Raw genomic sequence first — 21,495 nt, 5'->3', positions numbered from 1 at the left:
TTCCCCCCATGGGGAGAGCAGGTGCCTCATTCAAAACTGAGAACTGAAAGTCAAACCATGTATACAACCTGGACTTTGGAGGGGCGGACCTCTCGGTAAATGAGAAGACTAAAAAAACGAACTTTACTAGCCTACGGAAGTGACAAAGAAGCTTTCTCTACTGATAGCTCTGGATAGAAAACAGAAGAAAACAAAAATGCTGTGAGGAATCCAAATCCTAGATCAAAGTAGGTGTGCACCCCAATCCACACTACCTGTGTAGTGTGCAAGTCCCCAAGAACTTCAGATAATAGACTGTGGAAGACACAATGAAATAAGTATCTTTACAATTACTAGAAATACATATAGAGAAAAGTCATGAGAACAGGTAATTATGAAAAAGAACAGAAACTTTAAAAACGGAAAATATGATCATTAAACTTTAAGCTAATTGGATGGGTTAAAACATATTAGACAAGATTGAAGAAAATTAATGAACTGGAAGGCAGTTATGAAGAAACTATCTAGAACGAAGCACAGAGAAATAGAGAATATGGAAAGCAGTTAAGAGACATGTAAGACAGAAGAAAAAGATTATCTGTGTCTTAGAGGAATTCCATTAATGTCTTATAGGAATTCAAAAAATAAAGAAATAAAATATTGTTTGAAAATACTGGCTAATTTTTTTTTTTTTTTTAGAATTGATGAAAGACCTGAATCCTCAGTCTGAGCAGGAAAATAAAAATAAATCCTGAATATATAGTAGTGGAATTACAAAACACTAAAAATAGAGAAAGCCTGAAAATGACTGGATAAAAGAGAAACTGCCTATGCAAGAATAATAATTAGACTAAGAGTATATTTCTCATCAGCAACAATAGGAGCCAGTAGTACATGGGTTGGCAAACTCCCTCTGCAAAAGGCCAGATGATATATATTTTAGGCTTCATGAGCCACATGTTCTTTGTGCAACTATGCAGCTCTGCTATTACAGCATGATAACAGCCAGAGACAATATGAATACAATATGAGCATGATTGTATTCCAATAAAATTCTACTCATGGACACTGCAGTTTGACTTTTCTATAATTTTAGTGTGTCCTAAAATATTCTTCTGGCTTTTTTCAATTGTTTAAAAATGTCTTTTAAAAAATTCTTAGCTTATGGGTCATACAAAATAGCAGATGGACAGAATTTGCCTTATGGGCTAGAGCTTCCCAACCACCAGAATAGTATCTTTAAAAAGGTAAAGATAAGCTGGGGAGCAGGGGAGAGCACCTGGATGGCTCAGTCAGTTGAGTGTCCAAGTTCAGCTCAGGCCATGATCTCATGGTTCGTGAGTTAAAGCGCCGCATCGGGCTCTCCGCTTTCAGGGCAGAGTCCACTTTGGATCTTCTGTCCCCCTACCTCTGCCCCTCCCCCACTTGCAGGCTCTCAAAAACAAACATTAAAAAAAAAAACGTAAAGGTAAGGGTAGGGGCGCCTGGGTGGCTCAGCTCGTTAAGTGTCTGACTCTTGATTTCAGCTCAGGTCATCGTATCATGGTTCATGAGATGGAGCCCTGAGCTGGGCTCCATGCCGACAGCGTGGAGTATGCTTGGGATTCTCTCTCTCTCTCTGCCCCTCCTCTGGTCACACGTGTGTGCACACATGCGCATATGCACGTGCAAGCAAAGGTAAAAACAGCTATTAACCTAGAATTCTATGCCTAGCTAAACAATCATTAAAAGATGGAGGTTAAAAAAAGAAAATCTACTACAGATAGAAAGAAATTACCAAAGAATCTGATTGAAAGAACTCCTATAAGATGTACTGGGAAGAATAAAATTAAAATCAGAGAGGAATGAAACGTAAGATAAAAGGCTGGAGAGAGAAAAGTAAACATGCAGGTGTATCTAAAGAAGCATTGATGGCAACAAGAAAAGTAAAAATGATAAATTTTGCTTAAAAAACAAAAACTGCAGGGGCGCCCAGGGTGGCTCAGTCGGTTGAGCGTCCAACTTCTGTTCAGGTCATGATCTCACAGTTCACGAGTCAGAGCCCTGCATCCGGCTCTGTGCTGACATCTCAGAGCCTGGAGCCTGCTTCCGATTCTGTGTCTCTCTCTGCCCACCCCACCTCCCCCACCCCCGTTCGTGCTCTGTCCCTCTGTCTCTAAATAAATAAATAAATAAATAAATAAATAAATAAATAAAATAAAACATTAAAAAAAATTAAAACAAAAAAACTGCGTTAAATTACCAGACAATAAAAACTTGTAGGATGGAAGGAGGGCAATCAGAAATAAAACATTCTAAGGTGTTTATGTCTCTGAGAGGAGGCTAGAGATGATTAAAATTAAACTTTGTTAAATTAGTTATGCATAGTTACAAATTGAAGGGAAATTACTTAAGGGAAACATCTTTTTGTCTTAAAAGCTATTTGTTTATTTTGTTAGGTGACTATTATAGTGATATAAAATCACATTCAGTTCATTTAGAATTTGAAAAGTGAGATTACTTATAAATATTTAAATAATAATGTAGGTAGTACAAAGCTATGGAAAATATTTTTATATTGGTTACAAATGACTTCAGTTTGGGAAATCAGCCTAGTTTTTTTTTTTTTTCCAGAATCACTTCTTATAGAGGTAGACATGATTTTTCTAGATACATAAAATACACACACACATACACACACACACACACACACACACACACACACACACACATTTAAAAATATTTTTCCTAAACACCAAAGGAGACTTGCAACTGTCAAAATTTCTTAACCAATGAGTTTTTCACGCCATGAAATCACATGGCGTAATCCTAAATGCATACTACCAAGTGAAAGAAACCAATCTGGAAAGGCTACATTCTATACAACTTCAATGATATGACATTCTCGAAAAGGCAAAACTAAGGAGACAATTTTTAAAAAATCAGTGGTTGCAGGAGGCAAAGGGGGAGGGAGAGATAAATAGATGGAACACAAAGGATTTTTAGGATAGTGAAACTGTTCTTTACCATGCTATGATGGTAAATATAGGCCATTAAATCCCATAGAATCTACAACACCAAGGGTGAACCTTAATGTTAACTGTGAACTTTGGGTGATAATGATGTGTCAGTGCAGGTTCATCAGCTGTAACAAATGTACCACTCTGGTGGGGAATACTGACAGTGGGGGGAGGAGGGATGGCAGGCATGAGAAATAGGATTCTCTGTACCTTCATCTAACTTTTCTGTGAACCTAAAACTACTGTAAAATATAAAGTCTTTTTTTTTTTTTTTTTAATTCTCAACCATTTTCTTGCATAATTTTTCCGTTTTGAAGACAGGTCAAGAATTATACCACCTATCATTTACCGAGAACTTTACATAGATTTTGTCCTTAATGCTGATAAAATATATACTATTATTTTAGTCTCATAGTTAAGGACATTGAGGCTAAGAGAATTTACGTAATTATGACATATTCACAGAAAATTTAAACATCTGTTTATCTGACCACAAGGATGGCTTATTTGTCAGTACTCTGATGATTCATTTTAATTTTTCTATTATCTGGCTTTAAAATACCTTCAGTTATTTTTTATTACAAGCCTTAAAGTTTATTTGTGCACAACTGTCCAGAAAGGAAAAGGACTGGACCTCAGAGACTACAAAGCCTAGAAGGCAACGCGGCGCCGGGCTACCTAGGAATCCAGCAGCTCGCCCCCTTAGCATGCTGGGAATGGTAGTTTTCTGGCCGGCCTCTCTCCCTCCGCCCCCAAGCGTCCGGACCCGAGCTTTGTTCCCATTCCCCTTCCCTGGCGCCACGGTTCGACAGACCCACCCGTCCTCGCACAGTCATCCCAGTCTCGGAGACTGATTTGGGGTGCGTCCCTGACGCCCTGAATCCCGATCCCGCTGGGTGGCCAGCGCTACCCATCTCACCTGCAACTCTGCGATGCGGCGCTCAGAGAAGGACGCTCAGCCTGGTTACCACAGAAACGAAGTTACAACTGCGTCACGACGCGTGCGGGAAGTCAAAGGTCATACAGCTAGTTCCGCTTCCTGTTCCGGGATCCCTGTTGTTGTCAGAACGCTTTGGGGTTCCGGCCAGCCTTCGGGCCTATTTTGGGGGTCCAGGTTGGCCTGAGGTCTGCTGCTGCAGCCATGGCGGCCTCCACCGCAGCCGGGAAACAGAGGATTCCCAAAGTGGCCAAGGTAGGCGACCGCGAGGGGATTTGTGGGAGGAGGCCCGGGAGAGGGGCTGTTCCAACCTCCGTGGGGCCTGCGGCGGGAGAGGGTGTGGTGCCAGGAGCAGGCCTACCCCGTGCGGGCTGAGGGGAAGAAGGAGGGGTCAGCCGGTGGTTGGGGGTAGGCTTTTGTCACTCCTGAGCATTCCCGAGCCGTCGTGGCCTTCGTTCTGGGAGGTGTTTTTGTTGGGGAAGGAGTGGGGTCATTTGGCAGAAATTAGTGCGCTAGGAGCTGGGAAGCTATGATCTAACGCGGCGACGAGCAGTGCTCAAATAAGACACGAGTTAGTGTAAAATTGCAACCTTGCCAAATGCTCTGCTGCAGCGTACAATATGCCATGGAATAGTTGTGTGAGGGGTCTGCAGAGTAAACTTTGCTGGGGAAGTGATATTTAAGCTGACACTTGATGGCTGACAAGGAGTTAGCCCAGCTGATTGTTGAAGGAAAGAGAGGGCATGCGTTGTGTAGCGGCATTAAGTTAATTAAACAATAAATTTGATGTTATCTGGTATTTCCATGGGTGGCTGATACTTAGTGCTTAATACGTAACAGGCTTTGTCCTGAGCCTTTGCAGATGCCCTCACTCTAGTCTGTTTCTCCAGCCCAGATGGCTCTCTTGAGCTTGTCCTTTACATACTCATTTAGACAATTCCCCGAGATAATGCGTATAAATCACATAGCACATTATCTGTGATTACATATGAGCTAGCATCATTTTGAGATTCCTCATGTGACATTAAACAATTAATGTGTCTTATAATTCAATTCCATAAAATTTGATTTGTCACCAGTGGTCCAATAGAAATATAATGAGAGCTACGTTTGTAATTTAACTTTTCCTACAGCTACACTAAACAGTTAAGGGGCACCTAAGTGGCTCAGTTGATTAAGCATCCGACTTAGCTCAGGTCATGATCTCATGGTCTGTGAGTTCAAGACCCGCATTGGGCTCTGTGCTTAACAGCTCAGCTCAGAGCCTGCTTCAGATTCTGTGTCTCCCTCTCTCTGCTCCTCCCTTGCTCGCTCGCTCACTGTCTCTCAAAAATAAATAAATATTTTTAAAAAATGAAAAAAAACAATCAAAACAGGTGACATTAGTTTAACTGTGTATTATCTTTAACTCTGTATCTCCAAGATATTGCTGTTTCATTATGTAATCAATATGGAAAATTTACTTCGATAGTTTTGTTTTTTTTCATGCTAAGTCTTCAAAATCCAGTTTATATTTTACCCTCACAGCTCATCTCTGTTTGGACTCACTGCATTAGCTCATGGCTGTTGTGTTGGGCAGCTCTAAGACCTCAAGAAACTTACAGTCTAATGATGGGAAGTTACTGAATATTATCTTTGATTTGAAATGCCATGAAAAACCAAACACAACTTGAGACATTATCGTTCACCTGGGGCATTAATAGAAAAATTTTTTAAATAGAGGTTGTAACACTAGATAAGATGTGGCACACATCTTGATAAAACCTCCAGTGAGAATTTTACCTAAGGAACCTCAAAGTTTATTATTATACTAATCTAAAAGGGGACACTTGGTATTCTTGCTATCTTTTCTCTTAAGACTTACCTATGGCTTTGTAATAGATCCCATGCATAAGAAAGAAAACATTGTGTTTACTTTCATAGAGAAATGAAAACATGTTGTACAAAGAGAGCATCTGGTAATAATACTTAAAAAGTTCACACCCCAAAAAATGTCTGTTTTCCTAACCTTGTGTGATGAGCATCTATTAAAAATGGAAACGTCTTGTGTCTTAAAAGGTGAAAAACAAAGCCCCGGCTGAGGTACAGATAACTGCCGAACAACTCTTAAGAGAAGCTAAAGAAAGAGAACTTGAGCTTCTTCCACCTCCACCTCAACAGAAGATCACAGATGAAGAAGAGTTAAATGATTACAAACTAAGGAAAAGGAAGGTCAGTCAAGGTGATACCTTCCAGTCTGTTAATAACATTGTCAGAGTTTGCAGAGTTCCTCATTGGTTAGAGAGGCAATAGCATAAGAATAGTTTATCGTTTCTAGCACCATGAGTAGTGTGACTTCTGGTTACCAGATAATTGCATTTTGTTTAACTTTATAAAATATACCATGAATTATCTTTAAAAGTATAAAGAAATTAAATCCACCAGAGACATAATTTTTGGTAGTTTAAGCAAAGAGGTGGTAGTTTAACAAGTGAAACATGTGACAGCTGTAAGGGGCTGGATTTAACCAAGGCCGCGTTGTGTACTCTACCACTTTCTGCAGTAGGATTTAAGACCTGGGAAAGAGCCATGAAAAGACTTGGGGATCTGACCTCCTTACCCTAGAATCCTCACTCTGGAGAGTAGTTTTAAACCACTAACCCTGTTGTATTTACTTACTAGTGATGTTTAAAGAGTGATGTATGAAATTTGGAGATGTTACTGAGAGGAGTGAAATAGTCAAAAACATTTTTATACTAGGAATAAGTATAGAGTATATTAAAGGATCAGTTATTATCAGTTATAAGAGAAGATATCAACAACTTTGCTAATAATTCTGTACATCTAAAGTTTTTCTCTTTGTTTGCATGTAAGACTTTAAAGAAACACTTGAGATTATAACCTTCATTATGAGTTTCTTATTTCCCAAGGATTCCAGGATGTAATTTTTCCTAAATAACAACAAAATGAATAAATCTTTTTAGAACAGAATTAATGGAGTCGCCTGGGTGGCTCAGTCGATTAAGTGTCGGGCTCTTGATTTCGGCTCACGTCATGATCTCACAGTTTGTGGGATCAAGCCCCATGTCAGGCTCTGTGTTGACAGCATGGAGCCTGCTTGGGATTTTCTCTCTGTCCCCCTTCTTTCTCTCTCTCAAACAAATAAATAAACATTTTTTAAAAAGAACAGGATTAACGGACAAATGAAGATGTCATTTTTACTTATTTTTCCCTTCAATTTGACCCTTTTATCCCTTCCTCTAGACTTTTGAAGATAACATAAGAAAAAACAGAACTGTGATTAGTAACTGGATAAAATATGCACAATGGGAAGAGAGTCTAAAGGAGATTCAAAGGTAAAATTACTGAGTGTATAGTTTCATATATAAAGATGTAAGTTAAGAGACAGAAAAGAAATAGGAAAAGGTAAAGCATGAGTGAAAAAGAGTGTACCTCTGGTAGTAATTTTCTAAATTGTTCTGTGGAACCCTAGGGTCCTTTGAGGGGCCTCAGAGGCACTATGGTAGGAGAGTCCTGGGGGGACCACAGAGGAGATGCTATAGGTGGGTGTCACCACCAGCACACACTCTACAGTCAGAGAAATGCAGTTTCTTCTGCTTTCTCTGTATTCGGATTCTTTTAAATAAAAATCGTTCCTCCAAAAACTGCTGACCAACAAAATACAAGTCACCACCTGGCTCTTCCTATTGCCCAGCCTATCTGCACTCTCCTGGCATGGCACACCCACTGCCCCCGCCGTGCCTGTGTATTCGCCACTCCTGAGGACACAGTGTCTCTTTGCCCTACACTAGGCTCTTCTCTCTGCCTGGAACGAGCACCCCTCCTCGCCCACCTTGGCTTCTGGAGCTTTCCTCAACTTCTCAACTCTGGAGTTACCTATTATTTAGCCTTTTGCACTAGATATTTTTATTCTCTTTTGCTTCCTGATGTAAAGCTTGATTATAACATTTACTATATTGCATTGTAATTACATTCATGTCTGTCTTTCTCTAAGAGTCTGTAGCTTCCTGAAAACCTGTCTTTTCACTTTTATATACCCAAAACCTGGCTCATGGTGGACACCTGATAAAATAGCAGGGCACCGCAGATGGTTTGAAATAGTTGCCACATATGTTGTGTGTGCTACTTTGACATTCTCCAAATCTGGCTTCTTAAGGGCTCGATCCATATACGAACGTGCTTTAGATGTAGACTACCGAAATATTACACTCTGGCTGAAATATGCAGAAATGGAAATGAAGAATCGCCAGGTCAACCATGCCCGAAATATCTGGGACCGGGCCATAACAACTCTGCCTCGAGTCAACCAGTTCTGGTAGGTTTCTCATCTACTGAAGCAGCTTTTTGTAAGCTAGAAAAGTTCTGCCTTTCTGTGCATTTATTTTATTTCTGTAGTTGTAATCGTATATATTTAGTTTACGTCCTACTTTTTCTTTAAACATTCTGTAAGTGCTTTTTCATGTCTGTAGTATGTAGTATGTAGTCATAATCACAATGTATAAAGCTTGTGTAATCAAAACTAAAATTTGGGTTGTAATCTTTTATATGTAAGAAATATCTTGTTGAACTAAGCAATTTTTTAAGAAAAAATTACCTTTTTTTCCTATGGTTCATCCTTGCAGATCTGTATTTTGATAAGAAACCATGTTCGATTTAGCTGTTGGGGAACATAAAGGCCTAAGTCTTCTTCACATTTAACAAAGTTAAAACTACAAATGCTGGAGATTATTTTCTTTCCCTAAGTCATTTTGACAATGACCCATATTTTTGGATGTTTTTATTAAAGGTACAAGTACACATACATGGAAGAGATGCTGGGGAACATTGCTGGCGCCCGGCAGGTGTTTGAGCGCTGGATGGAGTGGCAGCCTGAGGAGCAAGCCTGGCACTCCTACATCAACTTTGAGCTACGATACAAAGAGGTGGATCGGGCCCGCACCATTTACGAGCGATATATCCTTCCAGCCAGTCCGAGTGGCGCTGTTACTGTCCTGGGTGCCACTCGTCCCATGGAGGTGCAGTCATGGTCTGGGCGCAGGGACAGTCGTTAATGTGGTCATGGTGTGGGCGCATGGACGGTCATTAACGTGGGCCGGGAACGAAAGATGCAAGTTCAGCCAGCTTCGTAAGCTACGTATATATTTTCTAGAGACACAGGACAGTCCGAATAAAAGTTCGTAGTCTGGGTAATTGAGCTTTTTTCCAGTGAAACTTTGGGTTTGTTTATATTTTGGCGTTAATGCTGTGGTTCCTTGTGGAAAGTGACACACCAAGGCTCTGGCTCCTGTAGCCAGTCCTGTTTCTCCAGGGTTTTTTTCCTAGGTTTTTCTAGGGTGTTGGTCATTAGCAGCACTACCGGAGGCCCCGCCAAAGGATGGAGACCAGAGGGAAACAGAGTGTATTGCAAGAAGCTCTGCTCCGGGGCCAGCTGGATGGGTTCGAGTCCCTTCTCTGGCATGTGTTAGTGGGGCAGCCTCAGATGAGTCAGATAACACTTCTGAACCTTGTTTTCTCTGAAACAAGAATGAAAATGAAATAGAATCTGCCAAGATTAGCTGTGTTTCAGGTTAAGATTATAATCTGTATAGGGTGGTGGATAGCGTGTGTGCATGTGCCTGGTTTGTGTGTGGGTACGTGCATGCATGTGCACCCGTGTACATATTTTGCTTAGGAACAGTGATTTGGTATTTGCAAATTAAGTGGTAAGAGTGACTTCGATGAACATAAATACCAGGATAAACAAAAATCAACTTTAATATGTAATTTTAAGGTCTCCATTACCTCTGCACATTTTAATATCAGTTTAACGGAAGCTTTTATGACACTTGTTATGTGCCAGGCCTTGCTGGAAGCACTTTACAAATATCACCATTCAGTCCTCAGGACAGCGCTGAGCACAGGATCTACTTGAGTGTGCAGGATGGGAAATCCAGGCGGAAGTGGCTAAGCAGCGAGGTCAGGGTCTCGCAGGTGGTGGTAGAGGTGGGCTCAGAGCCCAGCCGCAGCTTCTGAGCCTTTGCTCTTAACATCATTGTCATATTTGAAGGTGTTACTACTTTGGAAGTCACGATTTCCTCAAGCAAGGTAGAAGAAAAATAAGATACATCCTATTAAGAAATAAAATGGTAATTTAAAACTTTCTTAATGTCAACTACATTTCAGTTAAAAAATAAAGCAAAACCTTTCTCTTCTGACTCTAGTTAGCAGTTTTGTTTTTCCTTTTTTTTTCTTAATCATTAATTCAAACATTAACATTACTGAGCATATAATACATACAGTAGGTGCCATTCATTGAGCACATTCTTTTGGTCCAAATCTGCTAAGAGCTTTATACCCATTTCCTCCTTTAAGGCCAGCAGTCATCTAGTGAGGTTGGTTGGTGGTCTTTTTCTCTATTTACAGATGATAATGCTTGAGTCTTGGACAATTTAATGACTTATTCAGGATGGCATTGATAAACAGGCTTCAGGTTTTTCACTTCTCCACACTCACTTGTACCCATTACTGAAGTACTGAATCAGCACTGGAGGAAGTCGGGTGAACAAGACACGGCCCTCTCCTAGAGGTTACAGATTAGTGTTTCTTTGCCTTTGCCCATGTTTTATCAACCCTATCATTGTAGTTAGCATTGTTGGGGGTTTGGGTTTGGTGGGTTTTTTTTTTTTTTAAGCCTCATTGTCTTGCGTGGTATTTCCTTAAGTCCCCTGAACTTGTTCTCGTGCACCCTGATGTTAAGAATTGGATCAAGTATGCCCGCTTTGAAGAAAAACATGGTTATTTTGCCCATGCACGGAAAGTGTACGAGAGAGCCGTTGAATTCTTTGGAGATGAACATATGGATGAACACCTTTATGTTGCCTTTGCCAAATTTGAAGAAAATCAGAAAGAAGTAAGTACACTTGAAGAACTCAATTACATTGCATAACAGCCTAGGAAAGATGACTTATTGTGCACGCTGAGTTCACATCCATCTTACCCTTGGAAAAAATGTTTTCAAATCTCTAAAAGAAAACCGTATATGTTTGTGGCTTAGCTGTAGATTGGGAGCCAAGCGATTGTAAATCGTATTAAACTGTCCTAATTGTGTTGTGCTTTGCTTGAAAATTAAGCTTTTGTATCAATGATAAGAATATTATGTGTAAACTGAGAATTCGTCATTTGGTCTCCACACTAAAGGGCTCTACAGGTAATAAACCTGGAAAACAAAAGCCCAGAGCGCTTAGAGAACAGAAGTTGAAATGAAAACAAAGATTGCCCCACAAATAAGTCAGTTCTATTCTTATACATGGAAATAATTCTTTAAAGTAACTTAAATACTACAATCGAGCGAGATGCACTGAGGTCCAAATGCAGGGCCTTACACTTATCGTGATAAGGACTTCAGATCCTGTCCCAGGGCCAGTGGGAAGTGTGAAGGGTGTTAAGCAGAAGAGTGGTAGGACAGGATTTATATTCGAAGGAAAGTCTCTAGCTTATTTGTGGAGATCATATTGGGAAGAAGGTGGCAGAAGGGGAAGTGAGGAGGCTTTTGAAGTGGTCCAGGGAAGAAATGCAGATGGCTTGGGTGTAGGGAGGAAGCGAAGGGCTCTGTTGCAGAGACAGATGTGGCAGAGCTCGTTGAAGTAGTGAATGTGGGGAATGAGGAAAGGAGAAGAATCAAGGAGGACCCAGGAGGTTTGGGGCTTGAGCAAGTGCATGACTGTAGGTGTTGCTTACCAGGACTGGGAAGACAGAGGTATCCAGGTTTGGTGTGAGAAACAGGAGGTCAGTTTTGGACCTGTTTATTCTTTTTTTTTAAATTTTTTTTTCAATGTTTATTTATTTTTGGGACAGAGAGAGACAGAGCATGAAGGGGGGAGGGGCAGAGAGAGAGGGACACACAGAATCGGAAACAGGCTCCAGGCTCTGAGCCATCAGCCCAGAGCCTGACGCGGGGCTCGAACTCACAGACCGCGAGATCGTGACCTGGCTGAAGTCGGACGCTTAACCAACTGCGCCACCCAGGCGCCCCTTGGACCTGTTAATTCTGAGATGCACGCTGACATCCGACCGACAACCTTAGGTAGACAGTATTAAATATGGAGCTCAAAGGAGAGTGCCAGTCTGTCCTGACTGAAATGAATACTCTCAACAAGAGGGAGAAGAAAAGTCTTTATTTTGGACACTTTGAGACCTCAGAATCTACCAAGCAATGTATTCTGTCATAATTACTTTCCACGTTGTGAGTAAAATGAGGATACTGTGTTGTAGAAATAATCATCCTGTCTGCTTTTAGTTTGAAAGGGTACGGGTCATCTACAAGTATGCCCTGGATAGGATTTCAAAGCAGGAGGCCCAAGAACTCTTTAAAAATTATACCATCTTCGAGAAGAAATTTGGTGATAGGCGGGGTATTGAAGACATCATTGTGAGCAAGCGAAGATTCCAGTATGAGGAAGAGGTGAAGGTGAGTGCTGGCGTGGACGCTGAACTATGTGGGTAACTATAGCAGCTACGGTAAAGCGAGGGCTAGCAAGGGAGAGCTTGCAGGAATCATGCCCTTGGTGATGTGTCCCCAGTAATTGGCAGCTGTTTTAATAGGAATAAGCAGGACTGATGGAAAAGGCCAGCAAGCACAACTCAGGTTTGCTCTGCCACTCACATGTTGATTGCTGGTTGTGCACTGTAGAACCTGAGCAGAAATTGAGAATCCATTTGGGGAGTCTGGGTGGCTCAGTTGGTTAAGCATCTGACTTCAGCTCAGGTCATGATTTCCTAGTTCATGGGTTTGTTCGAGCCCTGTGTCAGGCTCTGTGCTGACAGCTTGGAGCCTGGAGCCTGCTTTGGATTCTGTGTCTCCTTCTCTCTGCCCCTCGTCTGCTCACACTCTGACTCCCTTTCTCCCTCTCTCTCTCCTTCCCTCCCTCTCTCTCTCCCTCTTTCTCTCTCTCTCACTCACTCAAATTAAATAAACATTAAAATTAGGAATCCATTTGAACTCATTTCTGAAGAAGGAAGACTCAGAGATTTAGCCAAACTCAGAGATTTGAGTTTTTGTACACTCCCTTTTAGCTTAACTGCTTGAACAAAAAATGTAGATAGATAAAAGTTCCATTCTCATCTCTTCACATGTAATGTACTGTTTTGATTTGAATTCAAGATCGTAGCATTTTCCTTTACCGGTCTGCTGTATATCTAAAATATTTTGCTTAGTCAAATTAATTAGGATATGGCCAAACAAAAGGCTGAATCTGGTGTTAAATGAGGTCAGCAAGACATGTTCAAGATAAATGACTATTAACTGAAAAGAGCAGGTGTCACAATTGTGACCATGGTTATAATTCCACTGTAATTTTGGGACACCTGGGTGGCTCAGTCAGTTAAGCGTCCAACTCCAGGTTTCAGCTCAGGTCATGATCTCACAATCATGGGATCGAGCCCTCCTCGGGCTCCTCACTGAGAGCTCAGAGCCTGCTTGGGATTCTGTCTCTCCTCTCTCTGCCCCTCCCTCACTCATGCTCACTCTCTCTCAAAATAAATAAATAAACTTTAATTCCCCTGTAATTTTAAATCTAGACATAATGATATGCAGTCACATATGTAAACAAAAACATTTATAATAGGCATCTAATTATTGAGTACTTCTCTTGGGGCTGGTGTTTGTATATGAAAGCAACCTTGCTCTGAGACACCTGGCTAATAATCTCTCCTCTATATTCCTTTTTCTTTTCTATTTATAAAATCTCAGTCATTTTTGTTTGTTTGTTTGTTTTAATGAGATAGGATGAGGAATCTAGAAAAACAGTTGCTAAAATATAAGAAGGCAATCTAGTGTCTTCTTTTACCCTCATGGAGTCCAGCAAGTGTAGCTCTTGGTTTGATTTTTGTTCATTAAACTTGGCATCTTTCTAGGCTAATCCACACAATTACGATGCGTGGTTTGACTACTTGCGCTTGGTGGAAAGTGATGCTGAAGCAGAAACTGTTCGAGAAGTGTATGAAAGAGCCATTGCCAATGTGCCACCCATTCAAGAGAAGCGGCACTGGAAGCGCTACATCTATCTGTGGGTCAACTATGCGCTCTATGAGGAATTGGAGGCAAAGGTAAAAAACGGAATCCCACATCAGCTGTTGATGGCTGTCTCAGCCCTGCGTGTACAGCTTGGCCACAGCTCAGCCACCGTGGGTGGTAACTGATATTTACAGTCCCAGAAACAGGAATTTAATTTTAGGTTCTCAGCCATACAGTTACGTATTCTCTCTGTAACCTTTTAAACTCTGTATACCTGTTGTGGGCACAGGTAAGGTTTTTTTGTTGTTGTTCCGTCGTATTTTGTCTTTTAAACCTGAGGCACAAGAAGATTAGTACTTGGACTTGAAAGGGAACAATGAACCAGTCCTTAGCTTAATTTCATATCATACCCTGTATTGTCTCATCAGTAGGGATCACAGCTAGATTGCACATCTTTGTTTTTAGTAAAGATCAAGTAGGATTTTCAGAAATCAGTTGTGTAAATTAATTGGGAAAGATTAGCTTTCTACTGTGGAGACTATAAAACATCTTTGTTTCTTTGTGCTATCAGGCGAAAAGCCTTTCTACAGAGAAGCTCTCAGAGTTTGATGGCTATATTGTTGGTGATTCTTTAACCAAAGTTTGATGGCTAAAGGTAGTTCACTTTTGATCATAAATGATTAAATCAGAGTTTGAAAATAGCAACTTGCAAAAACATATTCAGTGTTGGGGGTATACATTTTTACTAATGTCAGTAGAAAGTATTAGTAACAGACTTCAATATTTTGTGAAAATTTCTTATTCTAATACAGGATCCCGAGAGGACGAGACAGGTATATCAAGCTTCTTTGGAATTAATCCCTCATAAAAAGGTATGTTTGCTATAAGTGTTCTATTCCAAACTGTCGAAATCCTACTTCTGTTTCTCGCGAGTAATACTTACTGTTTGAATAGTTTGCTGTGCTAGGCTCAAGTGAGAACCGGGTATGCTCCTTGCCTCAGAAAACACCTTACAGTCTAGTTGAGAGGACAGCCTGTGTTGTGATGAATAATACAGATAATATAGAAATTCATAGGAGGATGGAGGAAGATGCACATCCAGAGAGCACACAGCACGTGCAGGAAACAACAAACAGGTGTTTGTTGGCATCCGAGTGGACATATGCATGCCTGGGTGAACACCTGGTGCATGTTTTGGAAATGGTTGAGACGTTATCTCTGCCCTACTTCCCAGCATGAGAAACAAGTAGAGATGTTGGCCGAGTTACCTTCTAGACTAGAGGTGGTGTGTTCTCTCTGCTCACCAGCATACGCACAAAACACCAGGGGCTGCAGGACCATGCAGTACAATAAAGTACCTGGATTCCTGTTTGTAACTTTTATGAAATAAACATCCTATTTGCTTAAAAACAAGAAAACACGTCTGTCTTTGCTCTGAATATGTAGGGAAATCTAATCGCATGTGGCCTTTTATTAAATTTTTGACATACTTCAGTGTCATTGAAATGACTCTCTTAGGTGTTTTGTGCTTTTGTTTTCTAGTTCACATTTGCCAAGATGTGGTTACTATACGCACAATTTGAAATAAGACAGAAAAATTTACCATTTGCCAGAAGAGCTTTGGTGAGTAAAGAAAGGATCGAGATGCATCATTGACTTCTATGAGAAGAAAATTAAATCTCAGTGCCTACAAGTTGGACAGTTCCTACTAAGAATGCCACAGAATTGTTCTGCCTTTATAGCCTGAGACATGTCAGAAAATGCATGGCCTTTGAAGAAGGATTGGGTGAAAATGTAAATTAATATTGGAAGCTTTACCTGTAGCTCCCAGTTACCAGATCTTTACTCAGACTGGAAAGATCTGATCTTAGTTCACATTAGGTCTTAAATCAGCTCTTTAATAGACTGATGTGCAAAATTCAGGGGTGTTACATGCACCTTCTTCTTAACAGTTATTCTGAAGTGTCTTGATAGGATTAAATACTGTGTATAAATGCAGTTATCCTTCTACTAGCCACTCTTGCCCTGGCTGTGGGCAGCAAGGCAGATTTCATTCTATGATTACCATTTCACTTATGGGACGTTTTATCCATTTGACGTCCATATTCCCTACATGCTCCTGAGATACTAAGTAAAATCCAGAGTACTTGTGCAGACAGTTCTGAAACACTCTCTTGCTGAACAGGCCCCAATGGGCATAGGCCCTCTTGACTGGTGGGGGAAGTAGAGGGTTTCCATTGGCCTTCTGTCAAGAACCAGTGTGGACATTGTGATACCACAGAGGGAAAGAGTGGCTTGTCATGTTCTTCTGCAACAGAGAACAGTTGTTGGGATAGGTTGGTGATGTCTGTGCACAGATTGAACCCACATATCCCAGTGATTTGGTCATTTTGTTTTCCAGGGAACTTCCATAGGCAAATGCCCAAAGAACAAGTTATTTAAAGGTTACATAGAATTGGAGCTGCAGCTTCGAGAATTTGACAGATGCCGGAAGCTTTATGAGAAGTTCTTGGAATTTGGACCTGAAAATTGTACCTCTTGGATTAAGTTTGCAGAGTTAGAGACAATCCTTGGTGATATTGAGAGAGCCCGGGCAATCTATGAGTTAGCCATCAGTCAGCCACGCTTAGACATGCCGGAGGTGAGGATCTCGAGTTGAATATAATCTTGTTTTAGATACTTCTCCAGCATTGCTTTAGATAACCATCTAAATGTGTGTGCATTACATTATAAAGGTAAACTTACTTGTAGTCTTGTCTGCTCAGATTAGTTCTTTCTGTGTGGGAGATAGCAGAAGAAGGATGGGGGTGAGGGGACCCTCAAGTAGGATACCAGGGCCCAGAACCCCATTGTGACACCAGGATGAGTTGGGATATAATAGGGTTTGTGACTGGCTCTCTGCCTCCTTTCCTCAAACCGAAAGCTAACTAAAGGGATGGAAACAGGCAGCAGGCAGCCCCATCTGGAGAACTGGAAGTTGAGACTGCACATCCCCAGATTCTCCTAGCACAGTTTTGCCCAGATCGGGCCAGCAAAAGAAGCTGTATGTAAAGCAGGATATTCCTGGAATTACTACTGCCACTGTTCTGCCTGCCACAGGACCTGAAATCATCCCTTCCGTATTTAAATTTGAGCCACGAGGTGGCGCCAAACCACACCTAGCACCATGTGAATCTCCCAGGAGCCACTGAAATCACCCAGCCCTTTTATTGGTCTTGCCCTAATGTGACTCTGCATTTTATGGCTTGGGCTCCACCAGCCGCACTAGGTCAGGGCCTTATGTGTTATTGGTTCCATCAGTTGGCCTCAGCTCCCAGGCATCCAGGCTACATGTGACTACATCCTTGTTCCCTGACAGGCCGTACCTAGCAGGTGGGCTGCTGCTTACTGAATAGTTGTTGAAGTGAATTCAGACATATGAAGGAATTTACAGTGGAGTTAAGAACAGTATATCCTGGCCTAGGCATGTCCCTGGCAACGTCAGTTGTATGTGACAGGATCTTGGCAATGTCTGGGAGACTTGGCAAGTCTCTGAGCTTTTTGTGGTAAGTCCAGCATTTGAAAAACTCTGAAAGAGAATCCACAAATGAATCCAAAGCCTTTTATCTCATAATGTAGAATTGTAGCCAAATTTCAGCTTGTAAATGCCAGTATTTTTATTGTGTCCACATGCTGCCTAGTCTTTAATTGTTCATAGAAATCCTAGGTTTCTGGATGTCCTAGGTTGGAGTGGCAGTTAAGCTCAGCTTTGGCTAGGGACATGTTGCTCTTTAAATGTCAAGACTGACTAAGTTCTCTTTATTAGGTGCTTTGGAAATCATATATTGACTTTGAAATTGAGCAGGAAGAAACTGAGAGAACACGAAATCTTTACCGACGATTGCTTCAGCGAACACAGCATGTCAAGGTATCCTGCATTCTGTCGATGATCTTTGATTTTGCTTAAATCAGCAGTCCTGAAGGAGATATTTTATTTCTGTGTTTTAAGTGTTCTGTTTTGGTTTTGTTTTTAATGATTTCCTTGCTTTTAGAAGGTGCCCGTGAGTCTCAGAGGACTTTGCAATATAAAGCTTATACCAAGTCAGTATTTATACTGCATGGGAATAACTTCAGTATCACAGGATTTAATAAAAAGTTCAGCTCTTTTCAGGATTTTAAGACTTTTTCAAACTTACTTGGATATAGAAGCAGACTGCTTCAGCATTATTGAAACATATATTAGTGTGTTCTTTGGAATCCTATTAGTATGTTCAGATATCATTAACTAGAAATTCATGTTATTGTTACTACGTGAATGTTTTCTGGGTGACATGGTTATTAATTTGGTTGTATAATAATTTTTCATAAGGTATGGATCAGCTTTGCCCAGTTTGAGCTGTCTTCAGGGAAAGAAGGAAGTTTGGCTAAATGCAGACAAATTTATGAAGAGGCTAACAAAACCATGAGAAACTGCGAAGAAAAGGAAGAGAGACTTATGTTGCTGGAATCATGGCGAAGCTTTGAAGATGAATTTGGAACAGTATCAGATAAGGAGAGAGTAGACAAACTCATGCCAGAGAAAGTCAAGAAAAGAAGAAAGGTCCAGGCTGATGATGGGGTAAGAACTGAGCCCTCAGAGCTGGTCATCTCCTGTCAGATGAGCGAAAATGCATCTGACTTTGAATTTGTACTTTTATGTGCCATTTACAATGTGAGCATGGGAAGAGACAGCCTGGAGTAGAAGACAGTTGTAGTCTGGCTACCATGGAAGCAGAGAGCAGGGTGTATGGTCCACCCAAGGCTAGAGAATAGGAGACAGTTGGCAAAGGCCTCTTGGAGGTTGTTGATTCCAGGAACTGCATGTAGTGTGGTATTTCTGGAACATTAAGCAGGAGGTCAGAGTGGAGGGAAATGAAATTCAACCTCCAAGTCAGACCCAATCCAGAGGCTTTGTAAGCTGTAGGCAGACGCTTCTGCACAAAATGACATGCCCCAGTAGTTGGCATCTCCCGCAGGCATACTCGAGGAGCTTAGATTAGAGGAAATCTGTCGGGAGGCTGTTGTAAGCAAGTGATGGTACAGGCTGGAACTACAGTGACCTTTAGGAAGCCAAATCAGTGACTGACTGGAGATGGGCAGTAAGGACAGGGAGTCGGAATAGTGCACAGATTTATAGCTCTCACTACCAGGTAAACATGAAGTAAGTCTTTAAAAATTTAAAATCTTAGAAGACTGAAAGATGGAGAAGGAGACACAGAGTATCTTCTTGATTGACTACAGAGGAGCTGTGCTTTGATTTTTGGGATCTTCTTCCACTGGTTTTTAGCTGTCCACGAGCTCCCCTTGCAGCAACACCAACCCCACAGCTACTCGTTCACTCCCGGTCTTGCAGGCCCAGCCCTTGTTCTTGCTGTGATGGGCTTTGATGTTGTTTCATAAGATGAACATGAGATGAATTTGAACTCTGGGTTTGGCAGTGAAAATTCTCCACTTTAAAGTAACTGCAGTTGGGTATTTCAGCCATGTGTTGGCTTATCTTTTCATTGTTTTACTTTTTGTCTGTAGTCTGATGCAGGCTGGGAAGAGTACTATGATTACATCTTTCCCGAAGATGCTGCCAACCAACCCAACCTCAAGCTCCTGGCCATGGCCAAACTTTGGAAGAAACAGCAACAGGAAAAGGAGGCTGCTGAGCAAGACCCAGATAAGGACATTGATGAGAGTGAATCCTGATGTTCTTGTTCATATTGAGAAGTGTGTTACTATTTTTATAAATAGTTTGGAACTGTTGTGACTCCTGTAAGTTTTTGTATATTTCACCAGTAATGAATTGATTGGAATCTTTGATAGCTACTTTTTGAATAATTTTTAAAATGCTGTTGGCTTAGGGGTTGCAAGTAATTTTTGTAACTGCTGGATTTATCAGTCCAAACATTTGTCTACATCATGCATTAGGAAATCTAATTGAGGTAATGCTTAGCATCTATTTTAGATGGACCTGCAGACTTTTCAAAGTCTTTTTCTAGTTTTCAAGTTATGTTCTACAGTAACTTGTAAGGTATGGTTTTTTCATGCTTGTCTTCATAAATATATTTCATGCACTCATCTGAAACCTGTAACTTTTTCCTGTCTTCAGAGTTACACAGACTTGAGTTCCATTCCCAGCTCTGCCACTTAGTGATAAATAACTGAACCTTTATTTTTAGTTTCTTTACTCATAAAATGAGCTTCTGCCACTCATTTTGAAGATTAAATTAGAAAAGGAATATACCTGGTACATAGTGAGTGTTAAGTGTTCATTCCAAGCCACTTTCCTAAATCCCTTCCTTCTGTCCTTGTAGAATTGAATGTGCTTGAATTTAACATCTAAACACCCTTGGCTTCTTAACAGTGGCCATTTTTGCTACCTGCTTTTGAAAACACTAGTTGGGAAATAATTTATAGTTAGTGTATTTCTGAACAAGGGCTCTTTACCAAGAACGTTTTAGTCAGATTTCAGTTAAACTGTAATCTGTTTTCCCAAACTGGTTGAGCTCTGTATTGGCTTAAGGAACAGTGAAACGTGCTGTGAAAAAGTGTCCCCTGCTCCAATAAATTTGGGAAATCCTAGATTAAGTGTTAGGTCTTATTAATCAAATCTTTTTGTAGTTCAGCTTCCCAGAGCCTTGTAAATACTACTATACCTTTTGAATCCCCAGTAGCAATGCTGGCATGTTCCCCAACCTTACTGGACAAGGCAATCACGTCTGCCTAGAATACCACAATTTCTAGTATGCTGTTATAGAAAGTAGCTACTGTAAAACCTGATGCATGTGATTTACCCTTGGTTTAGAACATGTGAGAAACAAGGTAGATAACCAACTATGATTCTAAAAAAGAAAAAGCAGAGATGGTAACATATTTGCGGACACATTGCTCATATCCTCAAGCAAATAATATGTGCCTTAATTGATCTTATTTTCTTTAATCTGGCCTGATTTCTCAAGCCTGCTTTTTGTTTTGTTCAGTGCCTGAGCTATTTGACTAGAATTGTTATCTTCAAGAATATTTTGTCACCGGTAAAGGCAATTGGCAAATTTATTTACTTGTTTAATTGGGTAAACCTATTAAATTTGCAAAAATTTCACCCAAAGGAATAAAAAAAGCTAGTCTGTATATTACTAAATTTTATCTTGAAAATAAGCTAGTGTTTGAAGGGAGAATGTAGGACTGTCAGGGTAAAAGACAAACGTGTGTTCAGTCTCACTGCTTCAGTCACTGCACCAGTGTCACCCCAGCTGCTGGGTATCAGATGGATTCTGACTATGGAGTCCTGAGGTCTACTTGGTGAGGAGGAACATTTGTGATTTTAATACCCTTTGGCTAAGTGCAGTCAAGGGGTAAGATGAAAGCAGGTCAAAATGCTAATATAAGTGACTAGTCTTCCTACAATTCTTTCCTGTTTATGCTGCATGCTGTTCTTATGCTTACATAAGCTGTTAGAACATACGTTCTTATGCTTCCTGTTCTTATGCTACATAAGAACAAAATTGGTCATGTTTCCAACGTCAGCTCATAATACCACTTTCTGATTAGTGTCATGCATGAAGGAAAAAGTTACCTTCTCATGG

The 21,495-nt window shown here is 40.7% G+C and overlaps 2 protein-coding genes across 8 annotated transcripts in view; one reads left to right on the top strand and one right to left on the bottom strand.

The window, feature by feature from the left end:
- CFAP61 (cilia and flagella associated protein 61) overlaps nucleotides 1-4,014 on the bottom strand; it is a 278,182-nt gene extending 274,168 nt beyond the window's left edge. For 4 of the 7 annotated variants that reach the window (XR_008289225.1, XM_015071100.3, XM_027069482.2 and 1 more), the window contains exon 1: nucleotides 3,898-4,012. The gene's annotated coding sequence lies outside the window, so the exon portion shown is untranslated. Of the gene's footprint in view, nucleotides 1-3,897 lie in introns of all 7 variants that reach the window. The other 3 variants (XM_053200304.1, XM_015071099.3, XM_027069481.2) reach the window with 3 other exon arrangements.
- Nucleotides 4,003-19,997, top strand: CRNKL1 (crooked neck pre-mRNA splicing factor 1). The gene is made up of 14 exons (XM_015071102.3): nucleotides 4,003-4,170; nucleotides 5,974-6,126; nucleotides 7,159-7,250; nucleotides 8,072-8,230; nucleotides 8,702-8,868; nucleotides 10,626-10,804; nucleotides 12,191-12,361; nucleotides 13,807-13,998; nucleotides 14,719-14,778; nucleotides 15,449-15,529; nucleotides 16,308-16,547; nucleotides 17,712-17,813; nucleotides 18,255-18,503; nucleotides 19,451-19,997. Exons 1-14 carry the CDS (start codon nucleotides 4,120-4,122, stop codon nucleotides 19,616-19,618), a joined length of 2,064 nt encoding a protein of 687 aa, XP_014926588.1. The 5' UTR covers nucleotides 4,003-4,119; the 3' UTR covers nucleotides 19,619-19,997.
- The last annotated feature ends 1,498 nt before the right edge of the window (nucleotides 19,998-21,495 follow it).

The sequence above is a fragment of the Acinonyx jubatus genome, chromosome A3 (assembly GCF_027475565.1).
Source record: "Acinonyx jubatus isolate Ajub_Pintada_27869175 chromosome A3, VMU_Ajub_asm_v1.0, whole genome shotgun sequence".
NCBI classification, from domain to species: domain Eukaryota; kingdom Metazoa; phylum Chordata; class Mammalia; order Carnivora; family Felidae; genus Acinonyx; species Acinonyx jubatus.
This window is presented reverse-complemented; position numbering and strand designations above follow the sequence as displayed.

Excerpts from the sequence above, each read along its gene's own strand:
- CRNKL1 (XM_015071102.3), top strand. The coding sequence starts at position 4,120 with ATGGCGGCCTCCACCGCAGCCGGGAAACAGAGGATTCCCAAAGTGGCC. Across the intron at positions 8,231-8,701 it reads CCTCGAGTCAACCAGTTCTG|GTACAAGTACACATACATGG; the intron begins GTAGGTTTCTCA and ends TTTTTATTAAAG. Across the intron at positions 17,814-18,254 it reads AGCGAACACAGCATGTCAAG|GTATGGATCAGCTTTGCCCA; the intron begins GTATCCTGCATT and ends ATTTTTCATAAG.